The sequence below is a fragment of the Coregonus clupeaformis genome, chromosome 17 (genome assembly GCF_020615455.1).
Source record: "Coregonus clupeaformis isolate EN_2021a chromosome 17, ASM2061545v1, whole genome shotgun sequence".
Lineage (NCBI taxonomy): Eukaryota > Metazoa > Chordata > Actinopteri > Salmoniformes > Salmonidae > Coregonus > Coregonus clupeaformis.
The window spans coordinates 74,100,206-74,123,840 of record NC_059208.1 but is presented as its reverse complement, the minus strand read 5'-3'; the positions used below and the strand labels follow the sequence as shown (position 1 = coordinate 74,123,840).

The window sequence follows — 23,635 nt, the reverse complement described above, 5'->3', positions numbered from 1 at the left end:
TCAAATTAAGGGCAGACTCAAAGGAGCAGATCAGGGTCCCGAATAGAAGAGAGAGAGATGAGACAGTAACCCATATATATGCATTTCAAAACCCCGCGGGATTACCCATCATACCCCCCCAACCTTTCCGTCTGTCCTGGCATATTTAACCCCTGCTAGCACCCATGAGACAATAACATACCCACGAACACAGAACACAATACCGGGTCGTTACAATATGTTTATAATGCAGGCTCTTCATTCAGATGCAAATGTTCCATCATTAGGACAAACTAAATACGCAGTGCACACTTGTTCTGATTGAGTTGTTCTGAACACCAGCCACCAGGGGCCAGAATGCAGAATCCGACCAGAGACTTATTGAAACACGTAATTCCGCTTCCGAAAAGTTGTGGATATGTTTTGCATAATAAGTGTCGTTGAAACCAACATGATTGTTGTTAGTATTGAGAGAGCTAATTTTAACTTCGCTCGTTAGTTAAACGTCCATTTATTAGCCAGGCGTGAAGCAAATTAACCTAAACTGAGCTCGTTTTTTGCTAAGCTTGCTAGCTGCTGCGTGTTGTGCTGTTTTCATATATCACCCCATCCCATGTTCATTGCGTGAAGGTTTGAAAACAAGGTAAGGTGGCTACCTAGCTACCATCTATGTTATGAATAGTTTTCTCTTCAGATCTTTAAAGAGCAAATAAAGGAGGGGGAAAAAAGCTAGAGGGCTATTGTTTCGAATGTTATGTCTTGAGATCATGCAGCGAATCTATTCAGTTTTATAATTAAGCAATAAGGTACGAGGGAGTGTGGTATATGGCCAATATTCCATGGCTAAGGGCTGTTCTTATGCACGATACAGCCCTTAGTCGTGGTATATTGGCCATATACCTCAAGCCCCCGAGGTGCCTTATTGTTGTTATAAAAATCGATCAGTAAAAATTTATGTTTTGTCATACCTGTGGGACATCAGACCATATACCACGGGTTTGATAAAACATTTATTTTTACTACCACTTAAACGTTGGTTTGGAGGAAAAAGGGGGCAGCTTGCAAGCCGAAGAACACCATCCCAACCGTGAAGCACAGGGGTGGCAGCATCATGCTGTCGGGGTGCTTTGCTGCAGGAGGGACTGGTGCACTTCACAAAAAAGAAGGCATCATCAAATTATGTGGATATATTGAAGCAACATCTCAAGACATCAGTCAGGAAGTTAAAGCTTGGTCGCAAATGGGTCTTCCAAATGGACAATGACCCCAAGCATACTTCCAAAGTTGTGGCAAAATGGCTTAAGGACAACAAAGTCAAGGTTTTGGAGCCCTGACCTCAATCCTATAGAAGATTTGTGGGCAGAACTGAAAAAGCGTGTGCTAGCAAGGAGGCCTACAAACCTGACTCAGTTACACCAGCTCTGTCAGGAGGAATGGGCCAAAATTCACCCAACTTATTGTGGGAAGCTTGTGGAAGGCTACAAGAAACATTTGACCCAAGTGAAACAATTTAAAGGCAATGCTACCAAATACTAATTGAGTGTATGTAAACTTCTGACCCACTGGGAATGTGATGAAAGAAATAAAAGCTAAAATAAATCATTCTCTCTACTATTATTCTGACATTTCACATTCTTAAAATAAAGTGGTGATCCTAACTGACCTAAGACAGGGAATTTTTACTAGGATTAAATGGCAGGAATTGTAAAAAACTGAGTTTAAATGTATTTGGCTAAGGTGTATGTAAACTTCCGACTTCAACTGTACCTAGCACAGGAGGTTGGTAACACCTTAATTGGGGAGAACGTGCTTGTGGTAATGGCTGGAGCGGGATAAGCCATTATTATGAGCCGTTTTCCCCTCAGCAGCCTCCTGTGATACCTAGTACTATGCAACTCTGTCTACGTCTACACCATAACTAACTCATTTTGTCTCCCAATTAGGCAACATGGCAAACCTAGAGCAATGGGTGAGCGACAGTCTGCACGACATCCTCGGCCTGAGTGACAGATATGTTGCCCAGTTCATGATCGGCTCCGCACGTAAATCCTCGAGCTCTCAAGACTTTGTGGCCCACCTCAAGTCGACGGGCACCATCGACATTAATCAGAGAGTGATCGCCTTTGCACAGGAACTGTATGAAAAGGTCAAATGATTTGCTTTCTTTGTATTTAACTGCGTGCTTGTTTCTAATTTTGACCGTGGTTATTATAAGCGTCTAGTAATGACTTTCATCTATGTGTTTCAGATTCCTCGTAAACAAGTGGTTGAAAAGCCAGCCAGAGCGATAGAGCGACATGTCATGGAGATTGAGAGGAAGAATCGAACTTACACCCTACTGTCGGACAGTGAGAGCGACGGAGAGGCAGTGAGAGAGAGGGAGAAAGAGAAGAAGAAAATTAAAGACCGAGGCGATAAGAGAAAGCACCTCAGGAAAAGAGAGGCGAGTCAATCATCTAGTGAAGAGGAGACCCCTAAAAGGTAATCAACATGGAATGGGGTTTCATGTTGCTTGCTTGTTACACATTCTACCTGCTTTTCTCTCTTGTGTTGCTTTTTAGCTGTTGCATTTGAACTGTCGCCATGGACTTCAGGGAGATAGGATTCAGCTTCGGGAGTCTATGGTCTCGTTAACTGAATTACAACCATAAATACATTACAACAATGAAGCCAGTTACCCTAGAGTATTTTGATTGCTTTCATGCTGTGTAGTATTCATTTTTCAGCTGCCACTCCTCTGTGGCTTCAATGCCTGCTTGAACAAGCCTCCACTTAGATTGTGTGATTTGAGTTTCTAAAAGGCCCTTTCCCTTTCTCAGTGGTAAACTGGGCCATGGCGACCAGAAGGATGAAGAGGAGGAGGAGGAGTGGGAGAAGGAAGAGAGAGAACGCGTACTGGATCTGGAGGAGAGGGATGCCTTTGCCGAACGAATGAAACTGAAGGACAAAGACAAGACGAGGAACATCATGGAGAGAACAGACAAGAAGGTGGGATTAACTATCAATGATGGAACCCAACCCAGTCTATTTTACTTACTAGTGTACTTGTAGGTGTGTTTTGACTGTTGGCTAAATGTTTTACCATGACCTTTTCACCAGGGCTACGAGGAGGCTCAGAAAAGACTAAAGATGGCAGAGGAGGATCACAAGAAAATCGTGAGCACATGATTAAAATGCCCAGTAACTATTATCGTATAATAGACTATCGTCTAGGTATAGAAATACACCGTAGAAATAGAATTACTAGAACAGGCAGAGACCCTCAGACTCATTATATTTCTATGGTCACCACCTATCTTCTCCTCTTCTCTATAGCTGCCAGAGTTGAGGAAGGAGTCTCGCAGGAACTACTTGTCCAAGAGAGAGGCTGAGAAGCTGGAGGACCTGGAGGCAGAGATAGCCGACGAGGAGTACCTGTTCTCCACGGACGCGCTGACGGAGAGGGAGCGGAAGGAGCTGGAGTACAAGCGCAACCTCAGAGACCTGGCCAAGGACTACAAGAAAGCTGGCGCCAAGGAGAAGGAGGAGAGGAAGAACAGATACTACATGCCAGAGGAGAAGAGGAGTAAAGTAAGGAGGAGATAGTTGGCTGGTAATGGTCCTGCCATGGATAGCCAGTACTCTTGTTGAAATGGAGATACGTAAAACACTAGGATCCGGGGCTTGATTATAGATATCTTGCTCACTCTCTATTTCCCTCTTCCTCTATCCCTGCCTCTATCTCTCCCCTCTCTCTACCTCCCTCTTTCCATCTCTCCAGGATATTCCTCAGAGGGACATGGAGCTGGACTTGGAGATGCCGATGGAGGGTGGAGGAGAGCAGGGCCGCTGGGAGGAGGAGAGGTTGAAGACCGCCTCGCTCAGCTTCGGGGCCAAGAAGGAGAGGGAGAAAGGGTTGAAGGCAGAAAGGGAGAAGTACCAGCTGATCCTGGAGGAGGATGAGATGATCAACTTTGTCAGCAGTGCCGTCATCATGAAGGGAACCCAGGATGAGAAGGTGTGTTGTTGACACTAAGTTTTATCGTTAAAGCATTTGTTTCTGATCGGTTGCAAGGAATAGAGCTATAATGATGGATATTGTGTCTAAAGGCTAGTCGAACAAAATATTGCAATAATTCAAATTCCTAAAATATTTTACATTCCAAACATAATCAATAGCAATCAACCAATACACACCTGAGCTTCTGTAGCATTTCTAAATGTGCAAATAACACATTTCCGTTTCACAATGAACAATAAAGTACAATTCAAATATTGTCTTCATCTCTGTATGCTGTGTGTCTCTCCAGGAGCAAGCAGCCCTGTCCCAGGCTGAGGTCCAGAAGCAGTCCATCCAGGAGGTGAGACGCAGCCTGCCCGTGTTCCCCTACAGAGAAGACCTGCTCCTGGCCATCCAGCAGCACCAGATCCTGGTCGTCGAGGGAGAGACGGGCTCTGGCAAGACCACCCAGATCCCCCAGTACCTCATGGAGTCGGTGGGTACACATTACTCAAGGGCCACGTCCATAAACATTATTATGGGCACATTTCAAAGGGGTTGGAATAAAGCAGAAGACACATTTCCATTGGACGTTTTTAGTGCGTTTGACAGTCAGTAAAGTAATCTTAAATCTTCAATGTTTATTCACTCTTTTCACTTAAAAAAATAAGAATAGTCGTTTTCCACCCTGATCCATTTTTGTCATTATGTTTTTCTGTGTATGTTAGCTTTGTTGACCTGTGGTCTGGCTTTACATCTCCTAGGGCTACAATGATGGAGGCATGAAGATTGGCTGTACCCAGCCCCGCAGAGTGGCAGCCATGTCCGTAGCATCCAGGGTGGCACAAGAAGTGGGCGTCAAGCTGGGTAATGAGGTGAATATCTCTCTCACTCTCTCTCACTCCGATGAAGCATAAATCATTCTTACTGTATATGGTAGAAAACAAACTCACCTTATTTGTCCAACCACCCTTTCCTTCCTCAGGTAGGCTACAGTATCCGTTTTGAGGACTGTACGTCAGAGAGGACGGTCCTCAAATACATGACTGACGGAATGCTGCTCAGAGAGTTCCTCACAGAGCCTGATCTGGCCAGCTACAGGTACCACTATATGCCCCGTCTGTCCTTATCTTTAGGCATGTTTTCCATATGTAGAGGTTTATGTTTAAAAGTGGTATATGATGTTTTAGAAAAATAAGAAATGAAACAATTCCCAGCCATATTGTTTATGGTCAGTATGAATAAGAAATGATCAATTATCCCTCTCTCTTTCTCAGTGTGGTCATCATTGATGAGGCCCACGAGCGGACACTGCACACGGACATCCTGTTTGGCCTGATCAAGGACATTGCCCGGTTCCGTCCGGACCTGAAGGTGCTGGTGGCCAGCGCCACCCTGGACACAGAGCGCTTCTCCTGCTTCTTCGACGACGCGCCGGTCTTCAGAATCCCTGGCAGGAGGTTCCCTGTGGACATCTTCTACACGAAGGTACCACTGCTGACAATCTGTATAGTGGAATGGCCTCAGGACAAAAGGTTGCATTCCCATTCTCCACCCTTCTCCCGAAATGTGCACTTCCAACCATGGATTTAACATGAAAACTCCCTCCAGTCAATGTTTAAACCAGTCTAGAGCCTTTAAATCTGTGAAAGGAAGTGAGCAAGTGCGCTCTTTGAGACAAGTCGGAAGAAACGGAACGCAGCCAAAGGCATAACTTGTAATGAATATAAATACCTTTAGAATGTGAATCATTTCACTCGTGAGAAGTGCTGGATGATACTAATGTACGTGAAAGATGTAGGCCAAATATCTGTTCTTTTTTTGTACTCTATGCTCTCTGGTATCGTTTGTTTAGTATTCCCCTCTCTCTCGCTCCCCTCTCTCACTCAGGCTCCTGAGGCAGACTACCTGGAGGCCTGTGTTGTGTCGGTGCTACAGATCCACGTCACACAGCCCCCCGGAGACTGTCTGGTCTTCCTCACTGGACAGGTCTGACACACTCTCGCCTCGCCTCAACACTGACATTCACATTATATCAGCTACTACATCATCTACCTCGGCTACTACGTCACATAACATCTGCTCTCACACAACATCAGATCCTACATCAGTCACTGCACATTAGCTAGGCCGACTACATATCACACTACATCTGCTAAATCACACTACATCTGCTAAATCACACTACATCTGCTAAATCACACTACATCTGCTAAATCACACTACGTCTGCTAAAGCACACTACATCTGCTAAATCACACTACATCTGCTAAAGCACACTACATCTGCTAAATCACACTACATCTGCTAAATCACACTACATCTGCTAAATCACACTACATCTGCTAAATCACACTACATCTGCTAAATCACACTACATCTGCTAAATCACACTACATCTGCTAAATCACACTACATCTACTAAATCACACTACATCTGCTAAATCACACTACATCTGCTAAATCACACTACGTCTGCTAAATCACACTACGTCTGCTAAAGCACACTACATCTGCTAAATCACACTACATCTGCTAAAGCACACTACATCTGCTAAATCACACTACATCTGCTAAATCACACTACATCTGCTAAATCACACTACATCTGCTAAATCACACTACATCTGCTAAATCACACTACATCTGCTAAATCACACTACATCTACTAAATCACACTACATCTGCTAAATCACACTACATCTACTAAATCACACTACATCTGCTAAAATACACTACATGTACTAAAACACACTACATCAGCTAAATCACATCATCTGCTAAATCACACTACATGTACTAAATCACACTACATCTGCTAAATCACACTACGTCAGCATCCATCTTAAGTCTATTCATTCTGTATGCAGCTCTTTAATGTGCAGGGTGCCGTCTTTCGAATGGGACGTTAAACGGGTGTCCTGACTCTGTGGTCACTAAAAGATCCCCTGGCACTTATCGTAAGAGTAGGGGTGTTAACCCCGGTGTCCTGGCTAAATTTCCAATCTGGCCCTCATCATGGCCACCTAATCATCCCCAGCTTCCAATTGGCTCATTCATCTCCCCTCCCCAGTAACTATTCCCCAGGTCGTTGCTGTAAAGGAGAATGTGTTCTCGGTCAACTTACCTGGTAAAATCAATAAATGTCACATACATTTCTGCCAAAGTGAATGTCCTTACCGCTCTTCTGTCTCTTTCCACAGGAGGAGATTGAGACTTGCTGTGAGCTGCTGCAGGAGAGATGCAGGCGTCTGGGTTCTAAGATCTCTGAGCTCCTGGTGCTTCCCATCTACGCCAACCTACCCTCAGACATGCAGGCCAAGATCTTCAGCCCCACACCCCCTGGCTCACGCAAGGTGAGAGGACCTCTTCTGTCCATTTCAATTTGGGCCACTAGGGGGTGCTCTACTCCCAACAAAGCTCAAGGACCACTTTGGAAATATGTTTTATCCTCTGTGATCAAATAATGTTTAAAAATATGTATGCATTATTTTCTTTACCCAAAAGGAAATCCAATCCAATCTGGGTTATTGTAGATTTCATGCTGCACTTATGTCAATGTAGTAGATTCTATTCTACTATTATGTAATTTGATCACTTCAGACATTATTCTTCAGATTCCTGCCTCCATGTTTCTCATTCTCTTGTGTTGTTATGTACAAACACATTATCTGATGTACAAAGTGTCCTCTCTCTGTGTCCTTAGGTGGTGGTGGCCACTAACATTGCAGAGACCTCTCTAACCATCGATGGGATCATATATGTCATAGATCCAGGCTTCTGCAAGCAGAAGAGCTATAACGCCCGCACTGGGATGGAATCTCTGATTGTCACTCCTTGCTCACGGGTAACATACTAGCTTTGGTTTTCAAACAAGCCATTTTGTTATTGTCAGAGAAAGTGTCATTCATGTGGCTCTTATCGGGGTTATTGTACCGTAGTTGTGGAAGATGCCTCTTGCCAGTATTTCAAACACCTGTTTCTTTGATTGTCTTTTTGTAGATTTTATGTTTGTTCTCTGGACAACATTCAGATCATTTGCTGACTCCATCTGTGTTTTGATCCACCACAGGCCTCAGCCAATCAGCGAGCAGGTCGTGCAGGCAGAGTGGCTGCTGGGAAGTGTTTCCGTCTCTACACTGCGTGGGCGTTCAAACACGAGATGGAGGAGTCCACCGTGCCTGAGATCCAGAGAACCAACCTGGGCAATGTAGTGCTACTGCTCAAGAGCTTGGGTATGGAACAAACGCTTTATAAAATATGTTAGTGATAAATCAGAAAACATGTTTTAAAAAGCACTGAAGTCCTCTTGAAGTAATCCACTTAAGTATAGTCTGTAGTTCACTATTATGAGTTTGACTGACTTGACTTATTCCTTTGAGCTCCTAGTGGAGCAAAGGGCCTGGGCCTCACTGTGAGTGTAGCAAACCCACGTGTCGATTTATTTTTAAATTAGAGTCGCATATCTTTTTTTACCCGACAGGAATTAATGACCTCATCCACTTTGACTTCATGGACCCGCCCCCTCACGAGACCCTGGTGCTAGCCCTGGAGCAGCTGTACGCACTGGGTGCTCTCAACCACCTCGGAGAGCTCACCAAGGTAACTAACGTCTGACTGTCTATCGAAACAACAGCACCATTACAATACTTTTAAATCGCATTGTCACCGTTCCCTCCTCCCTTCCTTGTTAGATCAGTTCAATAAGGCTTCTACAGCTATCCCATCTCAATGTAATGTTGGAAATAAGACCTATAGTGATCCTGATGTTTACATGTTAATCTAATAAGTTCAATGATTCATGTAAATCTAATAATGTTGAAACATTTAAACCAACACTGTATTCTAATTATATGAGCACCAATATGTTTTTTGTAAAACTACTCCACAAATTTGGCTCTTCTGAACAACAATGAATACGCTCTTGACATTTTTCTAGATTTATCCAAAGTCACGGAAATCATGAAATATGACTTCCTAAATTGCATTATTACGGTTTTCATGATTATACATATAAATGGCTGTATAATTATGTTTATGATAGAGAACAAGTTGTATATGCAAATGGTTGTTCATCTAAAAGGGCCAAGATATCCTGTGGCGTTCCATCCTTAGACCTTTGTTATTCCTAATCTATGTCAATGACCTTGCTGCTCTGTCTTCTACCATACTTCCCATTGTTTTGGCTGAGGGTACCAACTTCATTTTATTTACATTTACATTTACATCATTTAGCAGACGCTCTTATCCAGAGCGACTTACAAATTGGTGCATTCAACTTATGATAGCAAGTGGGACAACCACTTTTTTTCTTCTTCTTTTTTTATGGGGGGGGTGGGGGAGGGGGGGTAGAAGGATTGCTTTATACTATTCCAGGTATTCCTTAAAGAGGTAGGTTTTATCACACAAGAATTTCAATTCACTGATCAACGAAGCCAACTCAGGCATGGACAAATTCTCTGAATGATTCCAGATAAACAAATGATCTTTAAATGTAAAAATAAATCCAACTTCATTGTATTTACTGGTAAGAATAAGAAATATATATATATATATATATATATATATATATTAATTTTTTTAAGAGCCAGAATCTCAATTGGTGGGAATGAAATGGAGCAGGTTTCATCCACTAGATTCCTAGGTGTTCTAGTTGATGAAAAGTTGTCCTGGAAAGATGATATTCACTTTGTGTGCAGCAAAGTGAAGTCCTTTGGTATCATCAGAAAGATTCGTGGTTTGGTTCATCAGGCTTGCTTCCTACCACTATACTACAGCTTCATTTACCCAGATCTCATTTACTGCAATATTGTCTGGGCCAGTACATATGCTTCCTACCTACACAAATGACTCATCACACAAAATAAATGTACAAGACTAGCCACCTCCTCTAACTACTTGGCTCCAACTGTCCCTCTTTTTAAGAAACTCCATATGTTGTCTATCTACAACATTAATCTACTCCAATTATGCACCTTCATCTACAAATACACATACCTCCCAGACAGCCTACCTAAACACTTCAATGGTTAATTCAGGTTAATTCCCAAATCCATGCATACAACACAAGACACTGTGATAACCGTCACCCTCCCCACTGCCGCACCTCACATAGTACTCTGGAATTCCTATCTTCACATTGCCAAAACAACATCATCATCCCTCAATAACTTCAAGCGTAGATTAGGGGTCAGCCCGATGAACCAAACTACCCAGTAGTCTCCTCCATGTAGCCTAACTCTCTCTCTCTCTCACATAATCAAACATGTTTTTTCTTGTATACTGAGTATATCATGTACAGTTATAATTAGTATGCTTTGCTTAACTGATTGAACAAACTTTTTTTGTACTTCTATTTGTGTATTGGTTTTTGTGGTTTCCAACCTCACCTGCACATATTCTTTTTTTTCTGTTTTATTTTTATCTGTACTGTTTTGTCCTTCCCTTTATTATTTGGTACGAAAAATAAAACCTAAAAAGTGAAAATTACCTCTGGGAATTAAGGAGGAGATACAGTGGGGAGAACAAGTATTTGATACACTGCCGATTTCGCAGGTTTTCCTACTTACAAAGCATGTAGAGGTCTGTAATTATTATCATAGGTACACTTCAACTGTGAGAGACGGAATCTAAAACAAAAATCCAGAAAATCACATTGTATGATTTTTAAGTAATGAATTTGCATTTTATTGCATGACATAAGTATTTGATACATCAGAAAACCAGAACTTAATATTTGGTACAGAAACCTTTGTTTGCAATTACAGAGATCATACGTTTCCTGTAGGTCTTGACCAGGTTTGCACACACTGCAGCAGGGATTTTGGCCCACTCCTCCATACAGACCTTCTGCAGATCCTTCAGGTTTCGGGGCTGTCGCTGGGCAATACGGACTTTCAGCTCCCTCCAAAGAATTTCTATTGGGTTCAGGTCTGGAGACTGGCTAGGCCACTCCAGGACCTTGAGGTGCTTCTTACGGAGTCACTCCTTAGTTGCCCTGGCTGTGTGTTTCGGGTCTTTGTCATGCTGGAAGACCCAGCCACGACCCATCTTCAATGCTCTTACTGAGGGAAGGAGGTTGTTGGCCAAGATCTCGCGATACATGGCCCCATCCATCCTCCCCCTCAATACGGTGCAGTCGTCCTGTCACCTTTGCAGAAAAGCATCCCCAAAGAATGATGTTTCCACCTCCATGCTTCACGGTTGGGATGGTGTTCTTGGGGTTGTACTCATCCTTCTTCTTCCTCCAAACACGGCGAGTGGAGTTTAGACCAAAAAGCTCTATTTTTGTCTCATCAGACCACATGACCTTCTCCCATTCCTCCTCTGGATCATCCAGATGGTCATTGGCAAACTTCAGACGGGCCTGGACATGCGCTGGCTTGAGCAGGGGGACCTTGCGTGTGCTGCAGGATTTTAATCCATGACGGCGTAGTGTGTTACTAATGGTTTTCTTTGAGACTGTGGTCCCAGCTCTCTTCAGGTCATTGACCAGGTCCTGCCGTGTAGTTCTGGGCTGATTTTTAAGTAATTAATTAGCATTTTATTGCATGACATAAGTATTTGATCACCTACCAAACAGTAAGAATTCCGGCTCTCACAGACCTGTTAGTTTTTCTTTAAGAAGCCCTCCTGTTCGCCACTCATTACAAGGCTGGGATGGGCTACAGGACAATAGGCAAGCAGCTTGGTGAGAAGGCAACAACTGTTGGCGCAATTATTAGAAAATGGAAGAAGTTCAAGATGACGGTCAATCACCTTCCTCATGATCATTGATGCCCCACGAGGTGAGATCTTGCATGGAGCCCCAGACAGAGGGTGATTGACCGTCATCTTGAACTTCTTCCATTTTCTAATAATTGCGCCAACAGTTGTTGCCTTCTCACCAAGCTGCTTGCCTATTGTCCTGTAGCCCATCCCAGCCTTGTGCATGTCTACAATTTTATCCCTGATGTCCTTACACAGCTCTCTGGTCTTGGCCATTGTGGAGAGGTTGGAGTCTGTTTGATTGAGTGTGTGGACAGGTGTCTTTTATACAGGTAACGAGTTCAAACAGGTGCAGTTAATACAGGTAATGAGTGGCGAACAGGAGGGCTTCTTAAAGAAAAACTAACAGGTCTGTGAGAGCCGGAATTCTTACTGTTTGGTAGGTGATCAAATACTTATGTCATGCAATAAAATGCTAATTAATTACTTAAAAATCATACAATGTGATTTTCTGGATTTTTGTTTTAGATTCCGTCTCTCACAGTTGAAGTGTACCTATGATAAAAATTAGACCTCTACATGCTTTGTAAGTAGGAAAACCTGCAAAATCGGCAGTGTATCAAATACTTGTTCTCCCCACTGTATACAGTGGGGACAAAAGTATTTAGTCAGCCACCAATTGTGCAAGTTCTCCCACTTAAAAAGATGAGAGAGGCCTGTAATTTTCATCATAGGTACACGTCAACTATGACAGACAAATTGAGAATTTTTTTTCCCGAAAATCTCATTGTAGAATTTTTTATGAATTTATTTGCAAAAATAAGTATTTGGTCACCTACAAACAAGCAAGATTTCTGGCTGTCACAGACCTGTAACTTCTTCTTTAAGAGGCTCCTCTGTCCTCCACTCGTTACCTGTATTAATGGCACCTGTTTGAACTTGTTATCAGTATAAAAGACACCTGTCCACAACCTCAAACAGTCACACTCCAAACTCCACTATGGCCAAGACCAAAGAGCTGTCAAAGCACACCAGAAACAAAATTGTAGACCTGCACCAGGCTGGCAAGACTGAATCTGCAATAGGTAAGCAGCTTGGTTTGAAGAAATCAACTGTGGGAGCAATTATTAGGAAATGGAAGACATACAAGACCACTGATAATCTCCCTCGATCTGGGGCTCCACGCAAGATCTCACCCCGTGGGGTCAAAATGATCACAAGAACGGTGAGCAAAAATCCCAGAACCACACGGGGGGGACCTAGTGAATGACCTGCAGAGAGCTGGGACCAAAGTAACAAAGCCTACCATCAGTAACACACTACGCCGCCAGGGACTCAAATCCTGCAGTGCCAGACGTGTCCCCCTGCTTAAGCCAGTACATGTCCAGGCCCATCCGAAGTTTGCTAGAGTGCATTTGGATGATCCAGAAGAGGATTGGGAGAATGTCATATGGTCAGATGAAACCAAAATATAACTTTTTGGTAAAAACTCAACTCGTCGTGTTTGGAGGACAAATAATGCTGAGTTGCATCCAAAGAACACCATACCTACTGTGAAGCATGGGGGTGGAAACATCATGCTTTGGGGCTGTTTTTTCTGCAAAGGGACCAGGACGACTGATCCGTGTAAAGGAAAGAATGAATGGGGCCATGTATCGTGAGATTTTGAGTGAAAACCTTCCATCAGCAAGGGCATTGAAGATGAAACGTGGCTGGGTCTTTCAGCATGACAATGATCCCAAACACATCGCCCGGGCAACGAAGGAGTGGCTTCGTAAGAAGCATTTCAAGGTCCTGGAGTGGCCTAGCCAGTCTCCAGATCTCAACCCCATAGAAAATCTTTGGAGGGAGTTGAAAGTCTGTGTTGCCCAGCGACAGCCCCAAAACATCAATGCTCTAGAAGAGATCTGCATGGAGGAATGGGCCAAAATACCAGCAACAGTGTGTGAAAACCTTGTGAAGACTTACAGAAAATGTTTGACCTGTGTCATTGCCAACAAAGGGTATATAACAAAATATTGAGAAACTTTTGTTATTGACCAAATACTTATTTTCCACCATAATTTGCAAATAAATTCATAAAAAATCCTACAATGTGATTTTCTGGATTTTTTTTCCTCATTTTGTCTGTCATAGTTGACGTGTACATATGATGAAAATTACAGGCCTCTCTCGTCTTTTTAAGTGGGAGAACTTGCACAATTGGTGGCTGACTGAATACTTTTTTCCCCCACTGTAATAGGTCAAATCTATTCCATCACCATGAGACAGGTGAATGTCTTTGTTCTAATACCTTAGAAAGGTGAGAATATTTGATGTGAAAGGTCATGTAATGTGTGTTGTGTTCCAGTTGGGCCGCAGGATGGCTGAGCTGCCGGTGGACCCCATGCTGAGCAAGATGATCCTGGCCTCAGAACAGTGAGTCTCTATGGCGATCCTGGCACTGGCCTGGAATAAATGATCATCCTGGAATAAATTATTATTATTATGTTACCTTGCTCATCATTCCCCTCTCTCTCCTTTCTCTTTTTTCTCTCTCTTTCTCACCCTTTCCCTCTCTCACTCAATATTATTGAGTGCCAATTATTCAACAGGACATGAAATACCTTTTATGTATTTCACTGAACATTCCCATCTTCCTCTGTCTCTCCACAGGTATAAGTGTTCTGAGGAGGTGTTGACCATCGCGGCCATGCTGTCTGTGAACAACTCCATCTTCTACCGGCCCAAAGACAAGGTGGTTCACGCCGACAACGCCAGGCAGAACTTTGTGGTGCCCGGAGGAGACCATATGGTGCTGCTCAACGTCTACACACAGGTCAGGAGGATTGGGTTTGATAGTTAGGATAAAGATGTGATACTACCCCACTTTGTTGTTTCCACTTGTTTCATGTAAGGTTTCAGGGTAGCAGTTCTGGGTCATATTCATTTGGCACCAACTGTACAAAAACGGATTGAAACATGGAGGGGCTACCTGAACTGTCCCCAGGACAGAGTTTGGGAAACGCTGTTCTATGTTTTGTTGTCAGTCTGTGATCTTGACTGCATTGTTTGTCCCTCAGTGGCTGGAGAGTGGCTACTCCACCCAGTGGTGCTACGAGAACTTCATCCAGTTCCGCTCCATGAAGCGGGCGCGGGATGTCAGGGAGCAGCTGGAGGGCCTGATGGACAGGATCGAGGTGGAGGTGTGCAGCTCAGGCGGAGACATTGTGCCCATCCGCAAGGTCAGTGTGACTGAACGCACCTTAACCTTGTTAGGTTCTGACAAAACAGAGTAAAAACTAACGGACAACTAGGAAAAGCTCAAACCAAGTTTATTCACCCAATGGGTCAATCAGCTGAAAAGACAAATACATGTTCCCACCAGCACAAGTGTATACGTACCCCACTTTAGGTGGTGTCTCCTCCCGTTCTCTAAACATTACATCTTTATTGCTAGGCAGGAAGTTAAATTATGTGGGTAATAAACTGTTCCTTCCCCTTCATGTGACCTGACCTGACCTCGGCGCCCCATTCCTCACTAATCCACCCTTATCTGACCCCACCATATATAGTTGAAGTCAGAAGTTTACATACACTTAGGTTGGAGTCATTAAAACTCATTTTTCAACCACTCCACACATTTCTTGTTAACAAACTATAGTTTTGGCAAGTCGGTTAGGACATCTACTTTGTGCATGACACAAGTAATTTTTCCAACAATTGTTTACAGACAGATTATTTCCCTTATAATTCACTGTATCACAATTCCAGTGGGTCAGAAGTTTACATACACTAAATTGACTGTGCCTTTAAACAGCTTGGAAAATTCCAGAAAATGAAGTCATGGCTTTAGAAGCTTCTGATAGGCTAATTGACATCATTTGAGTCAATTGGCAGGTAGCTTAGTGGTTAAGAGTGTTGTGCCAGTAACCGAAAGGTCGCTGGTTCTAATCCCCGAGCCGACTAGGTGAAAAATCTGTCGATGTGCCCTTGAGCAAGGCACTTAACCCTAATTGCTCCTGTAAGTCGCTCTGGATAAGAGCGTCTGCTAAATGACTAAACATTTTATTTATTTATTGGAGGTGTACCTGTGGATGTATTTCAAGGCCTACCTTCAAACTCAGTGCCTCTTTGCTTGACATCATGGGAAAATGAAAAGAAATCAGCCAACCAAACGCCTGAAGGTACCACGTTCATCTGTACAAACAATAGTATGCAAGTATAAACACCATGGGACCACGCAGCCATCATACTGCTCAGGAAGGAGACACGTTCTTGGTGCAAAAAGTGCAAATCAATTCCAGAACAACAGCAAAGGACCTAGTGAAGATGCTGGAGGAAACGGGTACAAAAGTATCTATATCCACAGTAAAACGAGTCCTGTATCGACATAACCTGAAAGGCCGCTCAGCAAAGAAGAAGCCACTGCTCCAAAACCGCCATAAAAAAGCCAGACTACGGTTTGCAACTGCACATGGGGAAAAAGATCGTACTTTTTGGAGAAATGTCCTCTGGTCTGATGAAACAAAAATAGAACTCTTTGGCCATAATGACCATCGTTATATTTGGAGGAAAAAGGGGGTGCCTTGCAAGCCGAAGAACACCATCCCAACCGTGAAGCACGGGGGTGGAAGCATCATGCTGTGGGGGTGCTTTGCTGCAGGAGGGACTGGTGCACTTCACAAAATAGATGGCATCATGAGGAAGGAAAATGATGTGGCTATATTTAAGCAACATCTCAAGACATCAGTCAGGAAGTTAAAGCTTGGTCGCAAATGGGTCTTCCAAATGGACAATGACCCCAAGCATACTTCCAAAGTTGTGGCAAAATGGCTTAAGGACAACAAAGTCAAGGTATTGGAATGGCCATTGAAAATGTGTGGGCAGAACTGAAAATGCGTGTGCGAGCAAGGAGGCCTACAAACCTGACTCAGTTACACCAGCTCTGTCATGTGGAATGGGCCTAAATTCACCCAACTTATTGTGGGAAGCTTGTGGAAGGCTACAAGAAACGTTTGACCCAAGTTAAACAATTTAAAGGCAATGCTACCAAATACTAATTGAGTGTATGTAAACTTCTGACCCACTGGGAATGTGATGAAAGAAATAAAAGCTGAAATAAATAATTCTCTCTACTATAATTCTGACATTTCACATTCTTAAAATAAAGTGGTGATCCTAACTGACCTAAGACAGGGAATCTTCACTAGGATTAAATGTCAGTAATTGTGAAAAACTGGGTTTAAATGTATTTGGCTAAGGTGTATGTAAACTTCCGACTTCAACTGTACATTCCTACTACATATAACCATTAACTTCTGGTGTAGCAAGTATTTCCAATTACAACCCAACAACTGAAACCCCACTGTGGCCCTTCTCTCCATAGGATACCTGATGTCTAACAATAACATGTTCTGACAGAATGTAAACCCTCTGCATTCCCCTCTCTCCCTCAGTAACATGAATAAGGATATTTCATATTTCCAATTTAGAAGTAAGAACCCATCAACCTCATGACCATAAACACACCATAAAACTGCTTAACCATAAACACACCTTAAAACCACTTGACCATGAACACACAATAAAACCGCTTCATCTAGTTAACCATGTATTTTTTTTAAACACCCTCCTAGAGCGTAGACCAGTGTTTCCCAACTCCAGTCGTCGGGTACTCCCAAACAGCACACCAGATTCAACTTGTCAACTTAACATCAAGCCCTCCATGTTGAATCAGGTGTTTTTGTCTGGGGCTACAACTAAAAGTGTGCTGTTGGGGGTAAACACTGACCTAGACCACTTTGTTGCACTTCTAATTTGCTGTGTGAACACCTACCTGACACCAAGCTCTTTGTTACATGTGTAGCCAATGTGTGAATATGCTTCACACTACATCTGTGTGAATGCCCCTTTAAACCACTGACTGTGCAGATTTAGATAGCACTGCGCTAGCAGCAGTATTCAATGGAGATGCAAGCCTGTCACTTCACACTGGATCTGAGGGACTGAATGGACCCTTTATAGGTGATGGGATTAGTTAGGAAATTAGGAAATCTGTTCCCAAGTATTCCCACGCATAAATAGAGAGGCATATGTGATCGTATCCCAATGTAATCAAGGTTTGAAATGATTCTGTTTTTGTCATACTATATCTGTTTGGGATTCTTGCGGTCAATGTTCAGTGTACAAATTATTTATTTAATAACAAAAATTATTTATTACAAATGATTATTTATAACTATGTTCCGGCCCCCCGACCATCCGCTCAAAGAAAAATCGGCCCACGGCTGAATGTAATTGGGGACCCCTGTGCTACAACCTTCTCACCATCTCAGTAACAACATCATCACTCTCACTCATACATCCTCTCTCACAGATACTTCATATAAAAATATGTATTTTGACCTCAATGGGACAACCATGTAAAATAAAGGTTAAATAAATTCTCTCGCCCTCTCTCAGGCAGTGACGGCGGGGTATTTCTACCACACGGCGCGGCTCAGCAAGGGGGGCTACAAGACGGTGAAGCACCAGCAGACGGTCTACGTCCACCCCAACAGCTCCCTGTTCGAGGAGCAGCCCCGCTGGCTCATCTACCACGAGCTGGTCTTCACCACCAAGGAGTTCATGAGACAGGTCTGGGATCAGTACTAGTAGACTTGTGGTCATGTTTGTGTGTATTTTCTCCGTGTGAGGCAGACCTAGAGTCAGATGGAATCAATCCACCACCGTGAAGGACAAAGTAAAACTTTAGGGGAGAGTTGTTGCCGTCTTGCCACGTTGTTGTTGTTGTTGTTGTTATTATTATTATATCAAGTGACTCCAGGTAGCATTGTCTTTTGTATACAGTATTATAAACATACTGTATGTTTAATGTAAACTGCATGGGATAGAATGGGTTGGCAGACTGAATACGATTTAAGGGGAAGGGCCGTGCTGTTATTCTTACATTACTTTGAATGAATGTAAAGATTTTTTCCCCCTTTTATTTAAACCTCTTGCTCTGCCTCTCAAGGTGATTGAGATAGACAGCGGCTGGCTGCTGGAGGTGGCTCCCCACTACTACAAGAACAAGGAGCTGGAGGACAGCAGCAGCAAGAAGATGCCTCGCAAACAGGGCAAGGCCAAGGAAGAGCTGGGCTAAGGATAGGGCAAGGCCAAGGAAGAGCTGGGCTAAGGACAGGGCAAGGCCAAGGAAGAGCTGGGCTAAGACAGGAACTAGAAAAGACAGAGACTTTCTGCCCTCAGAGATAGACAGCCAGGCAGGGCTGCCATAAGGAACTGAAATCAAAACGTTAGGGGCCCTTGAGCAACAACAAACAAAAGGAACTGGATAAAAACTCACATGGTTGTGGGCTTATTTATCATAAACCACCTATCAGAGCTAGACTAGCTTGATGATAAGGAAATGTTATGCACTTGGACTGTCACTGAGTTTTCTGTGTCTGGTATGATGCAGGGTCCGGGGTGAAGTTTTCCCATAAGTACAGATCTAGGATCAGCTTCCCCTCCCCATGTCCTAACCATTAGTGGGGGAAATGCAAAACTGACCCAATATCAGCGTCTAGGGGTAACTACCTACTCCACGATGCAGAAACAGCAGCAAGCGAGGCAAGACAGATCAAAACAAATGACTACTCCAAATGACAGGGGCTACTGTTTTGTATGTAATGGCCCGTGACTACCAGAGAGTTTGCCTATTTACTTTCCCTAAATAGTTAACTGTTTTGCCCAATGTCTGGGTGTTGTTGGGGTTGTAAATGTCTTTTTTGTCCCAATTACACCTAACAGACTGACAGCCAACAATGCTGTGTGTGTTTGACTTCAGTGTGGTTCCACTATCTCCTCCTCTTTTTTTCTATTGGAATAAACTTTTTACAGGCACTTGTCCTGTGACTAGCTTAGGCACTAAGTGTGTGTTTTTGTTAGCATGGGAGTGTATGACAGTTTACATAGTTGCTAACACAAACATTTGTCATTGCCTGTCCCCATGTATTCATTAACAGTTGATAGGCCATACATAAAAAAAGCCTACTTCTTCTGGCCTTTGATTTCCTTGTATGAGGAAGTTCAGAGTATCAGGGCTATATTTAGGCTGCTGCTTTGCCTGTTGAATGGCACAGGATACTGTTTTTCTACCAGTAACATGTAAATCCTGGGATCAGGGTTTGTTAGTTGAAATGTATGTTTTATGGGTTGTTAGTATTTTCTGGGATCAGCCAAAGGATATAACAAGTACTATTTGGTTACAGTATATGCATTTCAAACAACTGAAGCATGATGGGATCTCAGGATTATGTGCACATTAGTTTGACTATAGTGGCTTTGAGAGTGTTTTAAACTGAATTATTTAGAACACTAACAATCTGGCTGATGTTCATTGGACTTTTAAACATAATGTCATAGAAACCACAGAAGTTTCATCTGCTGTAGTTAGTGGGTTGTTTATTATTTTCTGTGAAGTTTGCTAAATGAAATGAGAAATCAGGATTACGTGCACTTTGGCAGATTTTTCAACCCTTTAAACATTCGTTTACCTAAAAGAGCTTTGTGAATGAAATTATTTACACATTTTTAGTTCTGGGTGAGGTTCATTGGAACTCAATGTTTTCATATAAACCGCATAATGGTGTTGCTGAATCATTGCAGATAGCCTTGAGTGCTTTTGGGTGGATCCTGTTCATCTTGTCATAATGGTAAACCTGCATTTGAAGCTTTAGTCTAATGCCACAAAAAACACTGTAGGTATGACAAGTAAGCATCCTGACATGAGTTGCAGTGCAGTGTACTGGTCGGTGCACTGCTTCAAGACCCTAGTGGAGTTTTCCATGCAGCTGGTCACTTCCTTGTCCCACAGCAGACAAGGAAACAAACACATTCCACATTCTAGTCTGTAGAATTTTCAAACAGTAATTTGGAATATGGGATTTCAAGTTAGATGATAAACAACTGTAGTGGCCATTTCGAAATAAATGAGCATTAAGGACATTTTAATACAGTTTATGTAAAGATTGACATGCCATGAAAGATTTGAATGTTTACACATGCAGACATGGAAAACACTATCTGGCAGCGGAACCCAGACTACCCACATTGTAGTTCTACAGGTACAAGAAACTACAAATACACACAATGAGATACAAACACATCCGCGATAACAGTATTGAGTTTACCCTCACATTCCACAGACACTGAAGCAGTGGTTTAAATACCACTTAAACTGGTCCGACTGGTCAGACGAGAGGGAGTGAAAGAGCGCAGATGGAAAAGGGAGGTATGAGGGAGGAGGAAATACCTTCCACAGATGTACAGATAGAGGGAAAGGAGAGCCATAAACAGCTAAGAGAATAGTTGGAAACCAGGAAGAGATGAGAACACTGGAGGATTAAGGTCCACTTGGCATGTTAGTGTCTCAGTGTGTCTCAATGGGGATGCAGTGGACTCACTGAATGGGATATTCTCCACTGGGAAAGTACTCCTATGAAGCACCATCTCTGACGGACTGGTACATGTCAGCTACCTCCACAAGTAAGTGTTCATGGTCATAATAATAATATGCCATTTAGCAAGTTTTATCCAAGTCTTCTGAGTGAGATGAACTGGTGATTGAACAATACCACTCAAATAATGCGCTTGATTCGTATCACTATTTGCACATAGTTTGCAATGTTGTTGATGACTGTTACAACTAATGCAACTTTTGTTGAGTAACTGATACAAAATGCCATTGTGACTCTACTAGATAATGTGTTAAAGTATGTGAATTTAACATTTCAGTAGCTCAGCATTTTCAGCTCTACATTTCAGAGCACCAAGACTGAACATGTTCCTGGTCAATAAGTCGTACAGACCATTGGCTATGTCTTGTTTGTCGATGGCTCATCCACATCCACAAGCAAACAGACGGCATGGAACCTACCATGACAACTTAAAAATAGCACTGGCTTGTTGTGTAAATGGAATTCTCGTCAATAGATTGTATGGCAAGTAATGAGTTACAGTATATTCATAAACTAAACTATATTTCCCTGTCTTTACCTATTTGAGATCGACAAGAGGTACTTTTTGTTGTGTCATGGCTAGAAATGAACTCCCTATACTCTTTCTGTTGTCTGAACTAAATTAGCTCTCTGTGACAAACAAATCGCCTTATCTAACCGACAACCACATTCCTCCACAGCTCCTCTGGAGAGACGTGAAAAACCAGAACTTCACTGACGTCACTCGCCATCTGACTCCAGCCATCACAGCTACAACTACCACAGCACGTCCGCCTGCCTCTGTCCACCATGAGTGACGACAGGGAAAGACAGGGTGCCGATGGAGGCTGCGGGGCCAAACAGCCGCCCAATGTCAAACCCAAACCTGACAGCAAAGAACGAGCAAAGAGAGAAATCCACCAAGGTGCGTAGGTCCATGAGCACTGACTCCGAGAGAGGAGGGGGATCTGGGAGAAGGAATGAGAGAAAGAGAGACAGGTCGAGGAGGGAGCGTGGTAGGAGTGAGGAGAACAAGAGACAAGACAGGGATGGAGATGACAGCAACCAGAAGGAGTCTGACCCCCACGTAAACGACATGGAGGACACTGAGTGCGTGGTGTGCTTCTGCAAATACGACAACGTCTTTAAAACCCCCAAGCTGCTCTCCTGCGGGCACACTTTCTGTCTGGAGTGCCTGGCCCGGATCAATGTGACCTCCTCAGAGCTCAAGTCTCTTTCCTGCCCTGTGTGTCGAGAGCTCACCAACCTGCCCCACGGCCGCAACCTGCCCCAGCTGGGCAACAACCAGGACATCTTCCGCAAACTCCCTCCAGAGATGCAGAGGGCGCTGTCCGTGCGCTTCAAGCGCAGCAAGGGCAAGCTGGTCGTCAAGAAGCCCCCTCCTGGTACTACTAGCCTGGCCAAGTCCAGCCTCACCTTGCCCACTCTCAAGAAGCAGGACCAGCAGGCCTCCAGTGACCTCCAGCTGGGCACCATGGATCAGGGCCTCGCCAATGTCGTGGACGTGGGTCGCCCCCCTAGCAGGGTCAGAGGTCGCCTGCGCAGGATGTTCCGCTCGGACCGGTGCTACTACATTGTGATGGCGTCCATCATCACCATCACCGTGGCGCTGATGCTGATGGGCATCCTGGCCTTCGTGGTCATGCCCAACGTGGTCCTCAACGGCAACAAACCGCAGCAAGGGGAATTCCAACCAACCACCGCCCAGTCAACCCTGAGGAAAAGAGGGGATGGTGGTGGGATGAAAGGAACAGAGAAGGAGAGAATCACTCAGATGTTTTGAGAGGACAGTGATTGTCAGTGATCCAAATATCTGTCATTTCATTTTCTTCACTGATACTCGGTTACGAAGAAAATATGAATGAACTGAAAAGAAAGGTGAACCTGAAAGCACTAGAGCACACTCAACTGGGGTCAATACATAACATGCTGTGACAAACTGATTAATGAGGAAATAAAGGACCATGTTGTTTATGAATGACTGATGCACAAGAAATACTCATGGGAAAAGTGAAGCAAGAGTTATTTTTTATCCACCATTTTGTCTTCCTTCCTGCAGTATACACAACATGAACATGGAACATTTACCCTAAATGTGAACGGGACAGCTATTGCAGTGAAGTTAGAGAGGACAATTAACATTGTCTGGGGAAATGTAATTCATTATAAAGTCGTGGACCATCTATTTGCACTGAAGTCTGCCTTGGAGAATTATTACAAGTTAGAGATTATTTGATTACACTGAGCATTCTCTTATTCTTTACATTGCAAAGTAAAAATGTTCCGCTGAAGATTTTTGTTTTACATTCATAAATGTCTAACTAATGAATATTTACATAAACAATATGAATATTCATATAGAGTTCATTAAGAATGATACATTTGTTAAAAAAATAAAAAACAAAATGGAATAAGTCTCTTTTGCCATAGCAGGGGTATCCTACCACCCTTGAAATGAATGACATGTCCAATAGGACCAGGGCCATGT

The 23,635-nt window shown here is 43.3% G+C and overlaps 2 protein-coding genes across 2 annotated transcripts; both read left to right on the top strand.

The window, feature by feature from the left end:
- The first annotated feature begins 380 nt into the window (after positions 1 to 380).
- Positions 381 to 19,551, top strand: dhx16 (DEAH (Asp-Glu-Ala-His) box polypeptide 16). The gene is made up of 21 exons (XM_045226559.1): positions 381 to 622; positions 1,923 to 2,125; positions 2,228 to 2,460; positions 2,799 to 2,967; positions 3,079 to 3,135; positions 3,295 to 3,549; positions 3,740 to 3,976; positions 4,269 to 4,454; positions 4,723 to 4,833; positions 4,944 to 5,059; positions 5,236 to 5,446; positions 5,849 to 5,947; positions 7,162 to 7,314; positions 7,665 to 7,805; positions 8,031 to 8,193; positions 8,442 to 8,560; positions 14,016 to 14,083; positions 14,321 to 14,483; positions 14,728 to 14,889; positions 18,110 to 18,283; positions 18,663 to 19,551. The coding sequence occupies exons 2-21, from the start codon at positions 1,928 to 1,930 to the stop codon at positions 18,789 to 18,791; spliced, it is 3,144 nt and encodes a 1,047-aa protein (XP_045082494.1). The 5' UTR covers positions 381 to 622; positions 1,923 to 1,927; the 3' UTR covers positions 18,792 to 19,551.
- A 1,779-nt stretch (positions 19,552 to 21,330) lies between these two features.
- rnf183 (ring finger protein 183) lies at positions 21,331 to 23,545 on the top strand. The gene has a single exon (XM_045226558.1). It carries the CDS (start codon positions 21,968 to 21,970, stop codon positions 22,928 to 22,930), a length of 963 nt encoding a protein of 320 aa, XP_045082493.1. The 5' UTR covers positions 21,331 to 21,967; the 3' UTR covers positions 22,931 to 23,545.
- Positions 23,546 to 23,635: the final 90 nt, after the last annotated feature.

Excerpts from the sequence above, each read along its gene's own strand:
- dhx16 (XM_045226559.1), top strand. The coding sequence starts at position 1,928 with ATGGCAAACCTAGAGCAATGGGTGAGCGACAGTCTGCACGACATCCTC. Across the intron at positions 2,126-2,227 it reads CACAGGAACTGTATGAAAAG|ATTCCTCGTAAACAAGTGGT; the intron begins GTCAAATGATTT and ends TATGTGTTTCAG. Across the intron at positions 7,806-8,030 it reads TTGTCACTCCTTGCTCACGG|GCCTCAGCCAATCAGCGAGC; the intron begins GTAACATACTAG and ends GATCCACCACAG.
- rnf183 (XM_045226558.1), top strand. The coding sequence starts at position 21,968 with ATGGAGGCTGCGGGGCCAAACAGCCGCCCAATGTCAAACCCAAACCTG.